The 21,879-nt window shown below is 46.0% G+C and overlaps 1 protein-coding gene across 2 annotated transcripts in view; it reads right to left on the reverse strand.

Annotated features, from left to right (window-relative positions):
* Nucleotides 1-21,879, reverse strand: part of PRKCA (protein kinase C alpha) — a 535,637-nt gene that overhangs the window by 49,817 nt on the left and 463,941 nt on the right. For both annotated transcript variants that reach the window (XM_068262584.1, XM_068262583.1), the window contains 4 exons: nucleotides 20,027-20,200; nucleotides 15,163-15,254; nucleotides 8,639-8,701; nucleotides 2,872-3,010 (listed from right to left, as the gene is read on the reverse strand). In XM_068262584.1, the coding sequence (XP_068118685.1) occupies nucleotides 2,872-3,010; nucleotides 8,639-8,701; nucleotides 15,163-15,254; nucleotides 20,027-20,200 (468 nt within the window). The remainder of the gene's footprint in view (nucleotides 1-2,871; nucleotides 3,011-8,638; nucleotides 8,702-15,162; nucleotides 15,255-20,026; nucleotides 20,201-21,879) is intronic.

Raw genomic sequence — 21,879 nt, forward strand, 5'->3', positions numbered from 1 at the left:
GAAGAGACACTCCTCTAGGGTCCCCAGCAGAAAAAAACATGTTCCTCCTATTCCTCAGGCCAATAGTCACAACCCTGTAAGCCACTTCTCCAAACTATTGTGCCTGCAAATGCAGAACTCATTGGTAGCCAAATGTAAGAAAGAGGCGGCATAACACTGGCTGTAAAAGGTACTTGTATTGCAGAACTGAAAAACTACATGTTACGTACCCACAGGCCCTTCATCAGGTGCATAAGATGCAATACATGTATTGCGGAACAGTAACACTACATGTTACATGTAGTGTTACTGTTCCGCAATACATGCATCTTTTGCAGCCAGCGGTGTGCCACCTCGTTCATACATTTGGTTTGATCCGAGACCGTGAGCAATCCGGTCAAGGCCTGGCATCTGCATATTTCTAGCTACTGTGTACCAGGGTTTTTGTCTCTCCACTTGGTCATCACTCATTGGTGGCAGCTGAACCATTCAATACTTTGCCATCCTCTGCTGGTTCTGGCTGGTGAAACATCTGCCCCCCCCCCTAGACTTGAGGGCAGCCAGTCAGGCAGCAGTGTGCTGTCCTCCATCCCGCTACCTTTATACTATGCCAGCTGGCAGCTGTCATTGCGTTTTTGTAATATGTCAACAGTAGCTCGCTCTCAGGACTTTATTTTCGAAGGTTCCCCCAAACTGTAGAATGTAAAATAACTTCTGCTATATATGCTTGTATATCATTGGTCTACAAATGTCACCTGGGTTATATCAGTTTAATGTTTGAGTTGCTGAATGTTTAGCATCTTAGCAGTTGTACAGCTGCATGAACACACACATAGTAAGAGCCAGGGCTGTGGAGTTGATACAAAAATCATCCAATTCCTCAGTATATGAAACCACCAACTCCAGGTACCCAAAATTGCTCCAACTCCACTGCCCTGGTTAGAGCATTTATTAATAAATCCAGTGCAGCATGCATCCCTTACCATGCAGAGAAACATCAGCATTGTAGGAGGGGTGGAGACAAACTAGTGCAGGGAAATGTCAGCATTGTGGGAGGGGTGGAGACAAACTAGTGCGGGTAAATGTCAGCATTGTAGGAGGGGCGAAGACAAACTAGTGCAGGGAAATGTCAGCATTGTAGGAGGGGTGGAGACAAACTAGTGAAAGGAAACATCTGCAATGTTGGAGGGGCGGACATGCAAAGTAGTGCAGGGAAATGTCAGCATCGTAGGAGGGGCAGAGACACAAACTAGTGCAGGGAAATGTCTGCATCGTAGGAGGGGCAGGGACACAAACTAGTGCAGGGAAATGTCAGCATCATAGGAGGGGTGGAGACAAACTAGTGCAGGGAAATGTCAGCATTGTAGGATGGGAGCAGACGCAAACTAGTGCAGGGAAATGTGAGCATCGTAGGAGGGGTGGAGACACAAACTAGTGCAGGGAAATGTCAGCATCATAGGAGGGCGGAGACACAAACTAGTGCAGGGAAATGTCAGCATTGTAGGAGGGGAGCAGACGCAAACTAGTGCAGGGAAATGTCAGCATTGTAGGAGGGGAGCAGACGCAAACTAGTGCGGGGAAATGTGAGCATCGTAGGAGGGGTGGAGACACAAACTAAGTACAGGGAAATGTCAGCATCGTAGGAGGGGCGGAGACACAAACTAAGTGCAGGGAAATGTCAGCATTGTAGGAGGGGAGCAGACGCAAACTAGTGCAGGGAAATGTGAGCATCATAGAAGGGGCGGAGACACAAACTAGCACAGGGAAATGTCAGCATCATAGGAGGGGTGGAGAAACAAACTGGCGCAGGTAAATGTCAGCATTGTTTGAGGGGTGGAGACACAAACTAGTGCAGGGAAATGTCAGCATTGTTTAGGGGTGGAGACACAAACTAGTGCAGGGAAATGTCAGCATTGTGGGAGGGGTGGAGACACAAACTAGTGCAAGGAAATGTCAGCATTGTAGGAGGGCCGGAGACAAACTAGTGCAGGGAAATGAAATGTCAGCATTGTAGGAGGGCCGGAGAAAAACTAGTGCAGGGAAATGCCAGCATCGTAGGAGGGGCGGAGACACAAACTAGTGCAGGGAAATGTCAGCATTGTAGGAGGGCCGGAGACAAACTAGTGCAGGGAAATGTCAGCATTGTAGGAGGGTCGGAGACAAACTAGTGCAGGGAAATGTCAGCATTGTAGGAGGGTCGGAGACAAACTAGTGCAGGGAAATGTCAGCATTGTAGGAGGGGCGGAAACACAAACTAGTGCAGGGAATTGTCAGCATCGTAGGAAAAACAGAGACACAAACTAGTGCAGGGAAATGTCAGCATTGTTTGAGGGGTGGAGACACAAACTAGTGCAAGGAAATGTCAGCATTGTTTGAGGGGTGGAGACACAAACTAGTGCAGGGAAATGTCAGCATCGTAGGATGGGTGGAGACAAACTAGTGCAGGGAAATTTCAGTATTGCAGGAGGGGTGGAGACAGAAACTGGTGCAGGGAAATGTCAGCATTGTAGGAAGGGTGGAGACACAAACTACTGCAGGGAAATGTCAACATTGAGGGGGGGTGGAGACACAAACTAGTGCAGGGAAATGTCAGCATTGTGGGAGGGGTGGAGACACAAATTACTGCAGGGAAATGTCAGCCTTGTAGGAGGGGTGGAGACAAACTAGTGCAGGGAAATGTCAGCATTTCAGGATGGACAGAAATGCAAACTAGTGCAGAGAAATGTTAGCATCCTAGGAGGGGCGGAGACAATCTAGTGCAGAGAAATGTCAGCATCGTGGGAGGAACCGGATTGGTGTTGACTGGGCCCAGGGTGTACAGTGATGTTTACAGCACTGTCCTGTGTACAAGTGAAGACTGTAAAAGGCAGTCACTTAGAGTCAGTCACTTACCTCAGGGGCAATGTAGTCGGGGGTCCCACAGAAAGTCCGAGTTGTCACTCCGTCCACCATGTGCTCTTTACACATCCCAAAATCTGCGATTTTTATGTGACCTTCAGAGTCTAACATGACGTTATCTAGCTTCAAATCTCTGCAGAAAAATGACAGAGTATTTTTACTGCATTGTAACATTGTGAAGATTGGTGGCAGCCTTCCTGCTAATACAGGATCTTCTCAAAAAATTAGCATATTGTGATAAAGTTCATTATTTTCTATAATGTGCTGATAAACATTAGACTTTCATATATTTTAGATTCATTACACACAACTGAAGTAGTTTAAGCCGTTTATTGTTTTAATATTGATGATTTTGGCATACAGCTCATGAAAACCCAAAATTCCTATCTCAAAAAATTAGCATATTTCATCCGACCAATAAAAGAAAAGTGTTTTTAAAACAAAAAAAAGTCAACCTTCAAATAATTATGTTCAGTTATGCACTCAATACTTGGTCGGGAATCCTTTTGCAGAAATGGCTGCTTCAATGCGGCGTGGCATGGAGGCAATCAGTCTGTGGCACTGCTCAGGTGTTATGGAGGCCCAGGATGCTTCAATAGCGGCCTTAAGCTCATCCAGAGTGTTGGGTCTTGCGTCTCTCAACTTTCTCTTCACAATATCCCACAGATTCTCTATGGGGTTCAGGTCAGGAGAGTTGGCAGGCCAATTGAGCACAGTAATACCATGGTCAGTAAACCATTTACCAGTGGTTTTGGCACTGTGAGCAGGTGCTAGGTCATGCTGAAAAATGAAATCTTCATCTCCATAAAGCTTTTCAGCAGATGGAAGCATGAACCCACTTTTGAACCAGAAACAGCGGCAGAAGCGCCTGACCTGGGCTACAGAGAAGCAGCACTGGACTGTTGCTCAGTGGTCCAAAGTACTTTTTTCAGATGAAAGCAACTTTTACATGTCATTCGGAAATCAAGGTGCCAGAGTCTGGAGGAAGACTGGGGAGAGGGAAATGCCAAAATGCCTGAAGTCCAGTGTCAAGTACCCACAGTCAGTGATGGTCTGGGGTGCCATGTCAGCTGCTGGTGTTGGTCCACTGTGTTTTATCAAGGGCAGGGTCAATGCAGCTAGCTATCAGGAGATTTTGGACCACTTCATGCTTCCATCTGCTGAAAAGCTTTATGGAGATGAAGATTTCATTTTTCAGCACGACCTGGCACTTGCTCACAGTGCCAAAACCACTGGTAAATGGTTTACTGACCATGGTATTACTGTGCTCAATTGGCCTGCCAACTCTCCTGACCTGAACCCCATAGAGAATCTGTGGGATATTGTGAAGAGAAAGTTGAGAGACGCAAGACCCAACACTCTGGATGAGCTTAAGGCCGCTATCGAAGCATCCTGGGCCTCCATAACACCTGAGCAGTGCCACAGGCTGATTGCCTCCATGCCACGCCGCATTGAAGCAGTCATTTCTGCAAAAGGATTCCCGACCAAGTATTGAGTGCATAACTGAACATAATTATTTGAAGGTTGACTTTTTTCTTGTTTTAAAAACACTTTTCTTTTATTGGTCAGATGAAATATGCTAATTTTTTGAGATAGGAATTTTGGGTTTTCATGAGCTGTATGCCAAAATCATCAATATTAAAACAATAAAAGGCTTAAACTACTTCAGTTGTGTGTATTTGAATCTAAAATATATGAAAGTCTAATGTTTATCAGCACATTATAGAAAATAATGAACTTTATCACAATATGCTAATTTTTTGAGAAGATCCTGTATGGCATCATAAAGCAGGAGTGACGCACTCTGTGATTATTACCTCTCACCACCAGGCAAGGTTAGGCACAGGTTACACGACTGAGATTGCCAGCAAAAGGCTTCTTCCTTAGAATTTGCAGTTCGCTATAAAATTCTAAAGCTAACAGTAAGACCAAGTAGCACTGCTTTTCTAGTCTACAACCGGTACTTTGTGTTGCACTCATTTTCGATATAAACAACCCAGTTATGATCAGGAGCAATTAGCTGCTACAATTGTTACTTGTTTATCACCCCTGCACAAACTGAATGACTGGCAGGAAGCCCTAACACTCCCAGTCCATGGCTATGTTTCCATTAGACGCATTCAAATTGCATGTGAATTTTTGGATGGAAGAAGCATATATGCAATTTTTTTATGCACAATTGCATCCGCTATTTTTTGGGGGTGCATTTTCTACAAGGAGACCCAGGAAGGAAGTCCTAATGTCATTATTGGTCGCGTATATGAAAGTGCAAATGCAAAATCGAACGCGTTGTACAACATGTAACATGTAACATCAGAAAATACTGTAAGTGGTCTGTTTTTTTCCTCTGGATGTGATTTTTGCATCTGATGTAAACAGGCCCATAGCAATTCATTGCTGTGCGAATTTGTGTGCTGAAAAAACGCACAAATTCACACCTAGTGGAAACGGGCCCTATGCGAAAGTCTGTTATAGTAACTGCAAAAATCTATTAACCCTTCGCACTCTTGCATGCAAATGTTCAAACCAATGCATTCACAGATTCACTCATCCAGGCACCACTGTTATCCCTACAGGCTAAGTTAAAAGCCAGGGTTTTTAGTTCACAGAAGAATGCATTCTTATGCTTAGTCACCTATACTGCGCAGAAGTACCCAAGTAAACATAGGTGTCCTAACTCTGGCCCTGTAACATGCATAGTGCAAACATGCAAACACATTCATTGCATCAAACCTATCACTGGATTAGGAGCACACATCCTAACGTCCTCTCCTGGGACAGATAGTGCATCTTACCAATCGCACAAGGGAGCTAACGTTATGTGTCCATGTGCACCATGCACATACACCAGCATAAGCTTAATGCATTCTTCTGTGAACTAAAACCCCGGCTTTTAACTTAGCTGTAGGGATAACAGTTGTGCCTGGATGAGTGAATCTGTGAATGCATTTGTTTGAACATTTGCATGCAAGAGTGCGAAGGGTTAATAGATTTTTGCTGTTTTCTAGCCACACCCCCTTCAGCACCTGCCTTTCCTTAATAATTTATTTAATGTCCTAACTAGAGGCGATGTGCCTGGATATATGTATTTTTTTCTTGTTACTGACCCCTGTGGCTAGGGTCTAATTCAGTGCACTCCCTCCTTCCCCTGTATGTTTGTCAGCATGCAGACAGCTTATGCTGGTGCATGTGCATGGTGCACATGGACACATAACATTAGCTCCCTTGTGTGATTGGTAAGATGCACTGTCTTTCCCAGGAGAGGAAGTTAGGATGTGTGCTCCTAATCCATTGATAGGTTTGATGCAATGAATGTGTTTGCATGTCTGCACTATGCATGTTACAGGGCCAGAGTTAGGACACCTATGTTTACCTGGGTACTTCTACGCAGTATAGGTGACTAAGCATAAGAATGCATTCTTCTGTGAACTAAAACCCTGGCTTTTAATTTAGCTGTAGGGATAACAGTTGTGCCTGGATGAGTAAATCTGTGAATGCATTTGTTTGAACATTTGCATGTGAGTGTGCGGAGGGTTAATTGATTTTTGCTGTTTCTAGCCACACCCCCTTCAGCACCTCCCTTTCCCTAATAATTTATTTAATGTCCTAACTAGAGGTGATGTGCCTGGATATATGTATGTTTATTCTTATCATTGACCCCTGTGGCTAGGGTCCAATTCGGGGCACTCCCCCCTTCCCCTGTATGTTTGTCAGCATGCAGACAGCTTATGCTGGTGCATGTGCATGGTGCACATGGACACATAACATTAGCTCCCTTGTGCGATTGGTAAGATGCACTGTCTTTCCCAGGAGAGGAAGTTAGGATGTGTGCTCCTAATCCATTGATAGGTTTGATGCAATGAATGTGTTTGCATGTCTGCACTATGCATGTTACAGGGCCAGAGTTAGGACACCTACGTTTACCTGGGTACTTCTGCGCAGTATAGGTGATTAAGCATAAGAATGCATTCTTCTGTGAACTAAAACCCTGGCTTTTAACTTAGCGAAGTAGTAGCTTACGCCCACTATGCGTAGTTAACATGTGTATTGCGTAGTGAACGAATGCGTTACTCGCATCTAATTTTCCGCATGCGATTGTATGCTTACAAATTTACGCATTGGAAAGGGGAATGTACGCATAGAAGGGTTCCCGGTATAAACAATTAAAGAGGAATTAATGCATAAAATTTTCTGCATACGGGCATAAGCATCCGCATACACTACACTTCGTGCTATGCGTAATTGCGTATTTTAACGCGTAGTCTACAAAATGCATACGAACCGAATATTTGATTTTGAAGCCGTAGTTTGGTGAAGCGTAATTGCGTAAAACTACGCGTAGTTCCAGCGTAGTGATGTTGGCTGACTACAACCATCCCTGGCTGAAATGAATGCTTTTCTATCTCAACAAAGGTGGAATTCCATCTTAGGACATGGATCACCACATGAGCCGTAGATGATTAGTGTTAGTACGGATGTTGGCAGAATCGGCCCTACAGCTCGCTCACACTCGGGGAAAGCGGGTGGCTTTGCTTTTATACCACAACATGGCAGCCCCTGTGGTGCTCTCTACTGTCAGTCCAGTCATGACAGAAATGCCTGCAGCACTGTGGTAGGACATCATGCTGCAGTATGCTGGCCTAGGGGGAGCGTCTCACATTGCTCTCTGTACAAGCTGTAACGCAATTTCGCATTTTGCACGCAATCGCGAATTTCCGCAGGCAGAACTACGCATTTGCACGCAAAAATTCATGATTGCGTGCTAAAACGTGCGCAAAACGCAAAATTGCGTGCACAAAGTGTAGCGCGGCCATTATATTATGGTTTAGGGAATCAAGCCCATTATGTGAATGAGACCTCACATACATGTCTGATCTTTGTTACTGAAGTGTGAGGTATTGCCACGCCTATACAGAAAAGGCTCTCAGTGTTTTACATGCCTCAGGCCATGTTCATAGTGTTGCGTTATGGTGCTGCTTTGCCCTGCAATGCACTGAATCTGCACTGAATCTGTCTATTAGTCTTTCTAAACAATCTATTTAATTGCCGCAGCTTAGAATAACTTCTAGAAATGTTACACATGCAGGCTTTCTGATACAAAAAACATGAAAACAGGTACCCAAGAGGTTAAAAAACACAGCCTGGGGTATTCTGAGAAGCCTTGTTTGTTCTGCTCTCACTGCTGCTGCCTAGGAGATCTGTCTCCATTAACTTTGCTCTTATCCACATCTTTATCACCTCTTCAAAGCAGGCGGTATTCTCAGTCCCAATACTGCCTGCTCTAATCTTTATGAATTGACATTTACTGACATGCTGGAGGTGTTCACTGCACAAGGCGGTATTTTACCTCACTGCTCGGGAATGTCAGCTTTTCATGCAGTAACAGCTTTTACGAATGGACATTTTGCTAAGTGCTCGGTAAATTCAGCTGTTTCCAGCATTACCGCATGTGGGAATGCTTTATGAATCGAGGCCATAGTCTGTTGGCTTCATTAAAGCATGAAGTTCCCCCAGCTGGACATGACCCTGGTCTGATCCTGATCTCTCTGCTGGTGTTGCCTGGGAGGGTAAGCTCTGCCAAAGCATAGTGTTTTAACAGATGATGAGCACCTCTTGGGCGTCTTTGCCTAAAAGACCTTCTCCGTGAACTGAACGGTACAATATCACTGCTAGGCTTTGATGACCCATATAGATGATTTTGCTGCTACGTATTATTTTCAGGACAGTGGTACTGGGGCTGGACACAGGGTAGCGCTCTCACCTGTACACGATTCCTTTCTTGTGCAAGAAGAACAGTCCCACTGATATCTCTGCCGCGTAAAACCTGACAAGAGAGCACAGAGTAAACATTAGTGTTGCACCCATTACTATCCCCACCTTACATACTACATGCTCTAGTCTACATGTGAAATTACAACATAGTAGTCACATCAGACACCCCTGCACGCAACATGCAGTTATCAGAGGGTGGGGCTAATACTGCCACACAGTCCACAACCCCCTATTATCCAGGGAGACACTGCTTGCATGTATTACAACATAGAGGCCCTTGAGCAGCTTGTCTGTGGCCAGCAACTGTACAGAGGCAAGAACACACTTTAAACTGGATCATTCACCATCCAAAACGGTTTTAATTTTATCATAGCTGGGAGAGGGATTCATGTCTGGATTTTGTTGTGGTTTGTGACTCTCTCGGAGATTAGGCATTGTCAATGAGATGCATCTAATTGCAAGCTTAAGAGAGATGCATGTATGCAAATTTATGTAGCTTGGAAATGGACTAATTGAAGCCCACCAAGGCGGAATTCGATTGGTCCATTTTTGAGCTGCATACATTTGCATTATCCTGCATCAACTGCGACTTGTTCGCAATTAATTGACCATTCCTACTGAAGATAATGTCTCTTACTTTCTATCATAGACATCCCAGAAGTAGATAAAGCTTAGAAAAAGTGAATTTGGTAATAATAAACATACAAACATTTAGGATCCACACAACATATGTGTTCCCTTTGTCAATGTACAGGAAATGCAGGAAAAGCAGGTAAGGCATCAGTCCAGTGGTTGTTGTCATAGCAATTGAGTAGCATAACAAACTAACCATTTCAAAAGACACAAAAATATTTATCTTACTGAGTAAATACAATTATTGGTACTTATCCGTTAGCCGGGCGCATCCGGCAGGTGGCGCTAATTACTATTTCTCCTCCAGGCCGCCATGGATAGTAGGGAATGATGTAACTCTGTTGGAGTTTTGTCGCCACCTAGAGGATGCGCCCGGCTAACGGGTAAGTACCCAATTATTATTTATATAGCGCGGCAGTATAGGTGTCGCAGTCTGGGGCCAATTTTAGGGGGAAACCCATTAACTTATCTGTATGTTTTTGGAATGTGAGAAGAAACCGGAGTGCCTGGAGGAAACCCGTACAGACATGGGGAGAACATATAAACTTTCTGCAGCGAGTGTCCTGGCTGGGAAACAAACCAGGGACCCAGCGCTGAAAGGGGAGAGTGCTATTCACTACGCCACCGTCTTCTTCATGCTACTATAAGTTGGAACTGACTGTCTGTGGCCCACTTGGAAAGTTAAGTCTGGTAGACACATACATACCTACACAAGCTGGTTGCCATTGGTAACAATAATCCATTACCTCCCCCCTGAATCACCTGTAGCATCTCCTGTCACGACTCAGCACATGAGGCACCCAGCGGCCATCACTATACATCTATTTATATTATTAAACTGCCCTCAGCCGTAAGCATAAGACAAAGCGGTATGTATAGTTATTAAACTGATTGGCTGCAGTCATTAATCAGCCTCCAATTATATGACATACCACGACTGCATCCTGATAGGATGTCTTATGGCCTTCATCTAAACACAAAGTCAGACGGTGATTATCATACAGCGGAGATCATGGGGGTGGGGTGGAAGGTTGTGTCCCCTCTGCTGTATGACTTTGTCCAAACCAGCTGGTCTCTGTCACCCTCGGGGTACCGGAGAAGCATTGTACAAGGAATACAGGCTCTCACATTGCCTGAAGGTGGATTCACAGCTTCATATCACCATCTGATCTCTGGGTCACAGCTCTGAAATGTTACCGCTATCTCAGGCCCAGCAAAGAGTCTACAGCCCACGGCCACTTAGGGAGAAGGCTGCGGCGGTCTTACAAGGCGGGGGAGACGTGCCTGCGGCTGCATGAATACACTTGTGTGTAATGCTATCCGTGAGCTTTCCTTCACTCCAAGCATTAGACTCAGGAACAGATACACAGCTGCCAAAGGACATTATTCCAACATGCGGACTCCATTCCCAGTCCCTCTATGAAACTACACATCTATCCTCTAACCATACTGCACACACTGTGACATATAGCACTTAAAGGGGCACTATGGCGAAGAAATTGTAAAATGTAAAAATATGTGCAAACATAAACAAATAAGAAGTATGTTTTTTCCAGAGTAAAATGAGCCATACATTTCTTTTCTCCTATGTTGCTGTCACTTACAGTAGGTAGTAGAAATCTGACAGAAGTGACAGGTTTGGACTAGTCCATCTCTTCATAGGGGATTCTCATGGGTTTATTTATTTTAGTGAATGGCCGTTGCTCTGTCCAACTGCCAAAAAACTGTGTAGCGGGCAGGGAGGCTGGCCAGCATCATTGTATAAATCCTTTTTAAAGAGACTCTGTACTCTAAATTTCTTACAATAAAAAGCATACCATTCTATTCATTATGTTCTTCTGGGCCCCTCTGTGCTGTTTCTGCCTCTCCCTGCTGAAATCCTGGATTGTAATTGCCATTTTTATCCAGTGTTTACAAACAAAAGACATAGCAAGTGATACGCTGAGAAGAGCCGAGTGAGTGAGTCAAAGAGCGTGCAGGGGGCCTAGAGAGGGTGTGTATAGCTTCTAGACAATCACAAGCAGCACAGCACATTCCACACATTCCAGAAGAGAGTAGATTAGATCATATAACAGAGATAATACAGCCACTGTGCAAGTAGGAAAGGCTGCAGTTAGACAGAGCACATTAGAACAGGTATAGAAACGTATAGGATAGAAGAAATAAGGATGAAAATTTTGTTTCAGAGTCTCTTTAAGGAATATCTTTATAAAGAATAAAAGCCTTGCTGAGAATCCCCTATGAAGAGATGGACTAGCCCAATACCTGTCACTTCTGACAGATTTCTACTACCTAATGTAAGTGACAGCAACATAGGAGGAACGTACCGTATATACTCGCAAGCAAGCCGACCCGCATATAAGCCGACCCCCCAACTTTTTCCTGAAAAACCAGGAAAAAATGATTGACCCTCATATAAGCCGGGGGTAGGAAATGCTGGCCGTGTAATCCCCCCCAGTGTGTCCCAGTATAGGTAGGTAGTGCCCAGTATAGCTAGTGAAGTGCCCAGTATAGCTAATATAGTGCCCAGTATAGCTAGTATATTGCCCAGTATAGCTAGTATAGTGCTCAGTATAGCCAGTATAGTGCCCCAGTATAGCTAGTATAGTGCCCCAGTATAGCTAGTATAGTGCCCCAGTATAGCTAGTATATTGCCCAGTATAGCTAGTATATTGCCCAGTATAGCTAGTATAGTGCTCAGTATAGCTAGTATAGTGCCCTGTATAGCTATTATAGTGCCCCAGTATGGTAGTATAGTTACCCCAGTATAGCTAGCATAGTGCCCAGTATAGCTAGTATAGTGCCCAGTATAGCTAGTATAGTGCCCCCCATAGCTAGTATAGTGCCCCATTATAGCTAGTTTAGTGCCCCCCATAGTTAGTATAGTGCCCCAGTATAGCTAGTTTAGTGCCCCCCATAGCTAGTATAGTGCCCCATTATAGCTAGTTTAGTGCCCCCCATAAGCTAGTATAGTGCCCCCCATAAGCTAGTATAGTGCCCCATTATAGCTAGTTTAGTGCCCCCCATAGCTAGTATAGTGCCCCCCATAGCTAGTATAGTGCCCTATTATAGCTAGTTTAGTGCCCCCCATAGCTAGTATAGTGCCTCCCATAGCTAGTATAGTGTCCCCCGCCTCAAGCAACCCCCGTCCCCAGCGGCCGCCGCTGCTATTAGCTTACCCTGTGGCTGCCGGCTTCCAATAGTCCCCTCTCCGTCTCCCGGGCATGTAAATAGATCACAGCAGCTCGCTCCACGGCGGCTGCTGTGTGATGACAGGAAGCTGTAGGGAGAGCGGCTTCCTGTAACAGCGATGTGTATCGCCGTTACTATGGAAACCGCTCTGCCTACAGCTTTCTGTCATCACACAGCAGCCGCCGTTGAGCGAGCTGCTGTGATCTATTTACATGCCCGGGAGACAGAGAGGGGACTATTGGAAGCCGGCAGCCACAGGGTAAGCTAATAGCAGCGGCGGTGCGGCCTACGACCACCGACCAACGTGACTCGCAAGCAAGCCGACCCCCCAACTTTTGGCCCACTTTTGGGGGGTCAAAAATTCGGCTTGCTTGCGAGTATATACGGTAATTTATGGCTCATTTTACTCTGGAGGAAATGTACTTCTTATTTGTCTATGTTTGCACAGATTTTAAATTGTACAATTTTTCGCCATAGTGCCCCTTTAACTGCTTCACTACTGACCCACAGTCCAACTGTACCATGCAGATTACAGCAGGAAGGAAGAAGCAGAAGATATTGCCACCTGCAAAACACACCTCAGGAGGGATTTAGCACAGCAAAACATCACTGTGTGCTATGTCACAGAAGGACACAGGTGGAAATAGTAAAAATCAACTGTGAGAATATTCGTAAATGCTAAACCAGTTATTCCACCTTCTCTCTCTGTTCCACCCGCCATAGTCACCATCACTGTAGAAAACACTCCACTTACTCCTAAAGCTCACAGTCTGGGAGTAATTCTGGACTTTGAGCCCCCGTTTAGACCACATAGTAACACATTAACTACCTCCTGTTACTTCCATCTCAAAAACATTTACAAAATCAGTCCCTTTCTTTCAGAGGAAGCATCCAAACACTTTAGTACTAGGCTCTAATCATATCCTGTCTTGACTACTTTAACACCAAAAAACAGACTGGCACCTCTCCATTCCCATTAAACTCTGCTGCCCGTCTCGCCCACCTCTCCTCCTGCTCCTCTGAGGCAGCCCCTCTCTTACCAATTACCCAAAGGATCCAGTTTAAACTGCTCACGCTATAATGCAAAGCTCTACACAAGCTGTCACCTCCATACATTTCCTCAATCTCCAGGTACTTCCTCACCCGGGACCTTCGCTCCCCCCAGGAGACCTTTTTGTCCTCTAGCTTGGTCACCTCCTTTCACTCAGGACTTCTCATGAGTGTCCCCTCTCCTCTGGAATTCTCTCACAGCCTGTCCATCATGCACCGAGCCTGGAAACCTTCAAACACCCTCATACCCTCTCATGTACAGTATATATGTTCTCCAATATTTGTTTTGTACTACGCTACGGAAGATGTTGGCACTATATAAATAAAAATAATTACATTCCTTTACACCTCCAGTATATCCCATAACTTAAAGAGACACTGAAACGAGACTAAATCTCGCTTCAGCTCTCATATATAGCAGGGGCACGTGTGCCCCTGCTAAAACGCTGCTATCCCGCGGCTAAACGGGGGTCCCTTCACCCCCAACCCACCCCCCGCAAAAGTTGGTTGCAAAGTTGGTCGTGGACTTTGCTTCCTGGAGGCAAGGGCTAACAGCCGCAGCCCTGCCTCCAGTCGCGTCTATCAGACGCGCATCGCCGCCTCTCCCCCGCCCCTCTCAGTGAAGGAAGACTGAGAGGGGCGGGGGAGAGGCGGAGATACGCGCTGACAGACGCGCGTGGGGCAGGGCTGCGGCGGTTAGCCCTGCCCCAATGCGGAAGCGCTCCCCCGCATTACGGAGGGGATTTGGGGGGACAGGGACCCCCGTTAAGCCGCGGGATAGCGGCGTTTTAGCAGGGGCACATGTGCCCCTGCTAGCTATGAGGTCTGAAGCGAGATCTATTCTCGCTTCAGACTCTCTTTAACCCTATTTACAGTTCCACATTGTTTTTCTTTAGCCATGATAAAATATCTCCTGGTCCTGCGAATAAAACTGGCGGAACGGTCTACACAGACGATAATTGCTGTCTTTTACCATCGTTGGGACATTTTTTTACATGATTCTCAGCTGACCGGTGGTTCGTTTTGGCCGAGGTCAGGTATTTGAATGGAGCTTAAGGCAGTGAATAGAAGGAGAGAAAGATGGGAGAAGATGTACAGAGGACAGGTCCTCAGTGACACACACAATGCTCTGATGGTGACCTCATACCCTTGTTGCTGGATAAGCAGCCCATTACGCCATGCCAGCCTCTGATTTATGCAATCTTAAAGCACTCAATTCTAATTACACTTAATTGTACATTATTGGTATTTAATAATGTCCTCAGCAGGCGACCTTACAGAGAGGATGCAGAAGTGTTTTGTACAATTTATCTCAGGTTGTCACAGTGCTGGGGGGAGGGGGTGCTGTGCTGGCATCTCGCACAGCTACTGATCACTGATATCCAGGCCAGATCCACCTGCCAACACATCAGTCTATGGATACTCGCAGGCAGAGATCAGCTGAGGGCGCATACTCCTGTATGCAGAGATGGATCATGGCATGTCTCAGAGGAAGCATTATCAGCTGGCAGGGTAGAGTGAGCCTGGCCAAGCTATCCATTCCTCCAGCAGTAGAGGTCATACATAACATCCTGCCAGGTGCAAATCATCTACATGATCAGAGTAAATGGAGGCACACGGCAAACACTGCAGACTTACACTGCTTGGGGCTCTTTAAATTTTCCCACTTGTTGAATATGATACATGAGGTCTCCTCCGTTCACATATTCCATCACAAAATACAGGCGGTCCTGGAAGAAAACAACATTACAATGCATACTGCTTTCTATAGTATAGCACAGGATCCCCCTTTACCCCCTCTCCCCAATAGTAACAAGCACACAGTACTTATCTACCCCTAAAGTGCAATACATGCTGCTCCTCTCCTCCCTCCATAGTACAGTACATGCTGCTCCTCTCCTCTCTCCATAGTACAGTACAGTACATGCTGCTCCTTCCTCTCCCTCCATAGTACAGTACATGCTGCTCCTCCCTCCATAGTACAAAACATGCTGCTCCTCTCCTCCCCGGATAGTACAATACATACTAGCTGCTCCTCTCTCCTCTCCATAGTACAGTACATGCTGCTCCTCTCCTCCCCGGATAGTACAATACATACTAGCTGCTCCTCTCCATAGTACAGTACATGCTGCTCCTCTCCTCCCAGGATAGTACAATACATACTAGCTGCTCCTCTCTCCTCTCCATAGTACAATACATGCTGCTCCTCCCCGGATAATACAATACATACTAGCTGCTCCTCTCCATAATACAATACATGCTGCTCCTCCCCAGATAGTACAATACATACTAGCTGCTCCTCTCTACCCTCCATAGTACAGTACATGCTGCTCCTCCCCGGATAGTACAATACATACTAGCTGCTCCTCTCTACCCTCCATAGTACAGTACATGCTGCTCCTCTCCGGATAGTACAATACATGCTGCTCCTCTCCTCCCTCCATAGTACAGTACATACTGCTCCTCTCCTCTCTCCCTAGTACAGTACATGCTGCTCCTCTCCTCTCTCCATAGTACAGAGCATGCTGCTCCTCTCCTCTCTCCATAGTACAGAGCATGCTGCTCCTCTCCTCTCTCCATAGTACAATACATGCTGCTCCTCTCCTCTCTCCATAGTACAGTACATGCTGCTCCTCTCCTCCCTCCATAGTACAGTACATGCTGCTCCTCTCCTCCCTCCATAGTACAGTGCATGCTGCTCCTCTCCTCTCTCCATAGTACAGTACATGCTTCTCCTCTCTCCATAGTACAGTACATGCTACTCCTCTCTCTCCATAGAACAGTACATGCTGCTCCTCTACTCTCTCCATAGAACAGTACATGCTGCTCCTCTCCTCCCTCCATAGTACAATACATGCTGCTCCTCTACTCTCTCCATAGTACAGTACATGCTGCTCCTCTCCTCTCTCCATAGTACAGTACATGCTGCTCCTCTCCCCTCTCCATAGTACAGTACATGCTGCTCCTCTCCTCCCTCCATAGTACAGTGCATGCTGCTCCTCTCCTCTCTCCATAGTACAGTACATGCTGCTCCTCTCCCCTCCCCATAGTACAGTACATGCTGCTCCTCTCCTCTCTCCCTAGTACACTTGTCTCCCCTTCCCCTCTCCATAGTACAGTACATGCTGCTCCTCTCCTCTCTCTCCATAGTACAGTACATGCTGCTCCTCTCCTCTCTCCCTAGTACACTTGTCTCCCCTTCCCCTCTCCATATTACAGTTTATGGTGCTTTTCTCCCCTCACCATAGTACAGTACATGCTGCTCCTCTCCTCCCTCCATAGTACAGTACATGCTGCTCCTCTCCTCTCCCCATAGTACAGTACATGCTGCTCCTCTCCTCTCTCCCTAGTACACTTGTCTCCCCTTCCCCTCTCCATATTACAGTTTATGGTGCTTTTCTCCCCTCACCATAGTACAGTACATGCTGCTCCTCTCCTCCCTCCATAGTACAGTACATGTTGCTCCTCTCCTCTCCCCATAGTACAGTACATGCTGCTCCTCTCCTCTCTCCCTAGTACAGTACATGCTACTCCTCTCCTCTCTCCCTAGTACAGTACATGCTGCTCCTCTCCTCTCTCCATAGTACAGTACATGCTACTCCTCTCCTCTCTCCATAGTACAGTACATGCTGCTCCTCTCTCCATAGTACAGTACATGCTACTCCTCTCCTCTCTCCCTAGTACAGTACATGCTACTCCTCTCTCTCCATAGTACAGTGCATGCTGCTCCTCTACTCTCTCCATAGTACAGTACATGCTGCTCCTCTCCTCTCTCCATAGTACAGTACATGCTGCTCCTCTCCTCTCTCCATAGTACAGTACATGCTACTCCTCTCCTCCCTCCATAGTACAATACATGCTGCTCCTCTACTCTCTCCATAGTACAGTACATGCTTCTCCTCTCTCCATAGAACAGTACATGCTACTCCTCTCTCCATAGTACAGTACATGCTGCTCCTCTCCCCTCTCCATAGTACAGTACATGCTGCTCCTCTCCCCTCTCCATAGTACAGTACATGCTGCTCTTTTCCTCCCTCCATAGTACAGTGCATGCTGCTCCTCTCCTCTCTCCATAGTACAGTACATGCTTCTCCTCTCTCCATAGAACAGAACATGCTACTCCTCTCCTCTCTCCATAGTACAGTACATGCTTCTCCTCTCTCCATAGAACAGAACATGCTACTCCTCTCCTCTCTCCATAGTACAGTACATGCTGCTCCTCTCCTCTCTCCATAGTACAGTACATGCTGCTCCTCTCCTCTCTCCATAGTACAATACATGCTGCTCCTCTACTCTCTCCATAGTACAGTACATGCTGCTCCTCTCCTCTCTCCCTAGTACAGTACATGCTGCTCCTCTCCTCTCTCCCTAGTACAGTACATGCTGCTCCTCTACTCTCTCCATAGAACAGTACATGCTGCTCCTCTCCTCCCTCCATAGTACAATACATGCTGCTCCTCTACTCTCTCCATAGTACAGTGCATGCTGCTCCTCTCCTCTCTCCATAGTACAGTACATGCTACTCCTCTCCTCTCTCCCTAGTACACTTGTCTCCCCTTCCCCTCACCATAGTACAGTACATGCTGCTCCTCTCCTCCCTCCATAGTACAGTACATGCTGCTCCTCTCCTCTCTCCATAGTACAGTACATGCTGCTCCTCTCCTCTCTCCCTAGTACACTTGTCTCCCCTTCCCCTCTCCATATTACAGTTTATGGTGCTTTTCTCCCCTCACCATAGTACAGTACATGCTGCTCCTCTCCTCCCTCCATAGTACAGTACATGCTGCTCCTCTCCTCTCCCCATAGTACAGTACATGCTGCTCCTCTCCTCTCTCCCTAGTACACTTGTCTCCCCTTCCCCTCTCCATATTACAGTTTATGGTGCTTTTCTCCCCTCACCATAGTACAGTACATGCTGCTCCTCTCCTCCCTCCATAGTACAGTACATGCTGCTCCTCTCCTCTCCCCATAGTACAGTACATGCTGCTCCTCTCCTCTCTTCCTAGTACACTTGTCTCCCCTTCCCCTCTCCATATTACAGTTTATGGTGCTTTTCTCCCCTCACCATAGTACAGTACATGCTGCTCCTCTCCTCCCTCCATAGTACAGTACATGCTGCTCCTCTCCTCTCCCCATAGTACAGTACATGCTGCTCCTCTCCTCTCTCCCTAGTACAGTACATGCTACTCCTCTCCTCTCTCCCTAGTACAGTACATGCTGCTCCTCTCCTCTCTCCATAGTACAGTACATGCTACTCCTCTCCTCTCTCCATAGTACAGTACATGCTGCTCCTCTCCTCTCTCCATAGTACAGTACATGCTGCTCCTCTCCTCTCTCCATAGTACAGTACATGCTGCTCCTCTCCTCTCTCCATAGTACAGTACATGCTACTCCTCTCCTCTCTCCCTAGTACAGTACATGCTGCTCCTCTCCTCTCTCCATAGTACAGTACATGCTACTCCTCTCCTCTCTCCATAGTACAGTACATGCTACTCCTCTCCTCTCTCCCTAGTACAGTACATGCTGCTCCTCTCCTCTCTCCATAGTACAGTACATGCTACTCCTCTCCTCTCTCCATAGTACAGTACATGCTTCTCCTCTCTCCTCTCCATAGTACAGTACATGCTGCTCCTCTCTCCATAGTACAGTACATGCTGCTCCTCTCCTCCCTCCATAGTACAGTACATGCTGCTCCTCTCCTCTCTCCATAGTACAGTACATGCTGCTCCTCTCTCCATAGTACAGTACATGCTTCTCCTCTCTCCTCTCCATAGTACAGTACATGCTACTCCTCTCCTCTCTCCCTAGTACAGTACATGCTGCTCCTCTCCTCTCTCCATAGTACAGTACATGCTGTTCCTCTCCTCTCTCCATAGTACAGTACATGCTACTCCTCTCCTCTCTCCATAGTACAGTACATGCTGCTCCTCTCCTCTCTCCATAGTACAGTACATGCTACTCCTCTCCTCTCTCCATAGTACAGTACATGCTGCTCATCTCCTCTCTCCATAGTGCAGTACATGCTGCCCCTCTCCCCTCTCCATAGTGCAGTACATGCTGCTCCTCTCCTCCCTCCATAGTACAGTACATGCTGCTCCTCTCCTCTCTCCATAGTACAGTACATGCTGCTCCTCTCCTCTCTCCATAGTACAGTGCATGCTGCTCCTCTACTCTCTCCATAGTGCAGTACATGCTGCCCCTCTCCCCTCTCCATAGTGCAGTACATGCTGCTCCTCTCCTCCCTCCATAGTACAGTGCATGCTGCTCCTCTCCTCCCTCCATAGTACAATACATGCTGCTCCTCTCCTCTCTCCATATTACAGTTTATGGTGCTTTTCCCCCCTCACCATAGTGCAGTATTGGTTGTTCCTTTGTCCAGAGTACAGTATATGCTGCTCCTCTCCCCCCACTGCAGGTGGAGGGTGGAGGGAGCCCCTGGTAACGGATACAGGTGTGTATCCCTGAGTATAGGGACCCTTTCACCTCCTATAGCAGCACCTACCACCGTCTGGAAGCATGAATGGAGCTGTGTCAGGAAAGGCGGTTTCTCCTGCAGAGCTAGCACTCTCTTCTCCACCATGGTACATTCTACATCGTCATCCTGGATTACCACGTCCTTCTTCAGGATTTTGATGGCATAAAGTTCATCGCTCCCTTTCCTTTCCGCTAACATAACCTGCAAAGCAATACAAATATAACACTCATCCATCAGATTTACAATTGATTGTGGTCTCTCCTTCCCCCCCTCCATAGCAAAGTGTCTGTACAACATTCTGCCTACTTTTTCCCAGGGGAAATCCCTGCACCAGAAATCATTGAGCATGTGTATGCACCCTTAGAAAAACAACTGAAATGGTAAGAATATGGAGGCTTCCGTATTTTATTTCCTTCTAAACTATACTAGTTGCCTGGCAGTCCTGCCGGTCTTTTTGGCTGCAGTAGTGTCTGAATCACACCAGAAACAAGTATGCAGCTAATCTTGTCAGATCCAACAATGTCAGAAATGCCTGATATGCTGCATGCTTAAAAGGAAATAAATATACTTCAGTTGTCCTTTAAGGTCCTGCCATAAAAAGATCACACTTTTAGGCCTTTTTAAAGCATTAAAGTGGACCTGAACTTAGAACGTCCTCTCTGCTCTAAAAGATACGCAACAGCATAATAACCCTTAAAGAAAAACATTTCTTTTCTACAGCTGATACAAATCCTGCAATAAATCTGCAGTGTGTCTACTTCCTGCTTTCATGGAAGTAGACATAGGGTTAACATCCTGTTACATTCATCAATAGATCCATACCAGGGAGTTCATTTGAAATGTAAAAAAACAAAAACAAAAAAAACACACTTTCAGAATTTCCCGGAAAGATTTATCAGATTAATAATAACTGTATCAGCTACATTGTGCTCTGGAGCAAACGTTCATATTTTATGTATGGGTACAATTGTATTTCACATTTTACACTTGTTTGTGATAGTGATTCCTTAAGCAGCCATTAAAAGGTGGACTTGTCATCAGCAACCAAAATATACAGCTGTCATACATGTATGTAAACTCCCACCTGCCGTGTTTGGCAGCTCTTATGGTCCATTTCCACTAACCGGATCGCATCCAGCCGCGGGTGTCTTCCGGAAGTCCGGATGCCTGTGACTGCTTAGGGGAATCGGATGCGTGCCGCGGAAATCTGCAGCATGCCATACATAATTTCCCCGGGTCGCATCGCAAATACAAATTTGCATGCAATGGAAATGACTCCATTGACATGCATTGGCTTCAGTTTTGATGTGGTGCAATGCGAATTTGCAGCTAGTGGAAAAAGGACAACTGTAAACTGCTAAAGAAAAAAAAATAAATAAATATATATATATATATATATATATATATATATATATATATATATATATATATATAAGAAGTTAGATACTCTCCAAAGAGGAAGGAAGAGTGTGGATGAGAGCAGGGCTTCCCAACCTTGTCCTCAAGGCTCACCAACAGGGCACTCTGCTGAGACACTGATTACCTCACCTGTGATTGTGTGTGCTTTTCTGCAAAACATGCACTGTTGGTGGGCCTTGAGGACAGGGTTGGGGAACAGTGCCTTAGAGCCTTCCTGTTCCTTTGCATCCTCTCGTTCCACCCCCGGGCCCCATTTCAGCCTCTGACTTTAATGTTAAAAATGTCTCTGGGTCTCCATGGAAAGCAACAGAACTCTTTGGAAGTACTCAGAGACCTGAAGACACAGCCTCTAAGGGATACAGAGCCTTCCCTCCTTTAGGTGAGTATCTTAACTTTTTTTTTTATTAGGTTACAATTTTCCTTTAAAGGGGCACTATGGCGAAAAAGTGTAAAACTTGAAA

This window comes from Hyperolius riggenbachi, chromosome 12 (genome assembly GCF_040937935.1).
Source record: "Hyperolius riggenbachi isolate aHypRig1 chromosome 12, aHypRig1.pri, whole genome shotgun sequence".
Lineage (NCBI taxonomy): Eukaryota > Metazoa > Chordata > Amphibia > Anura > Hyperoliidae > Hyperolius > Hyperolius riggenbachi.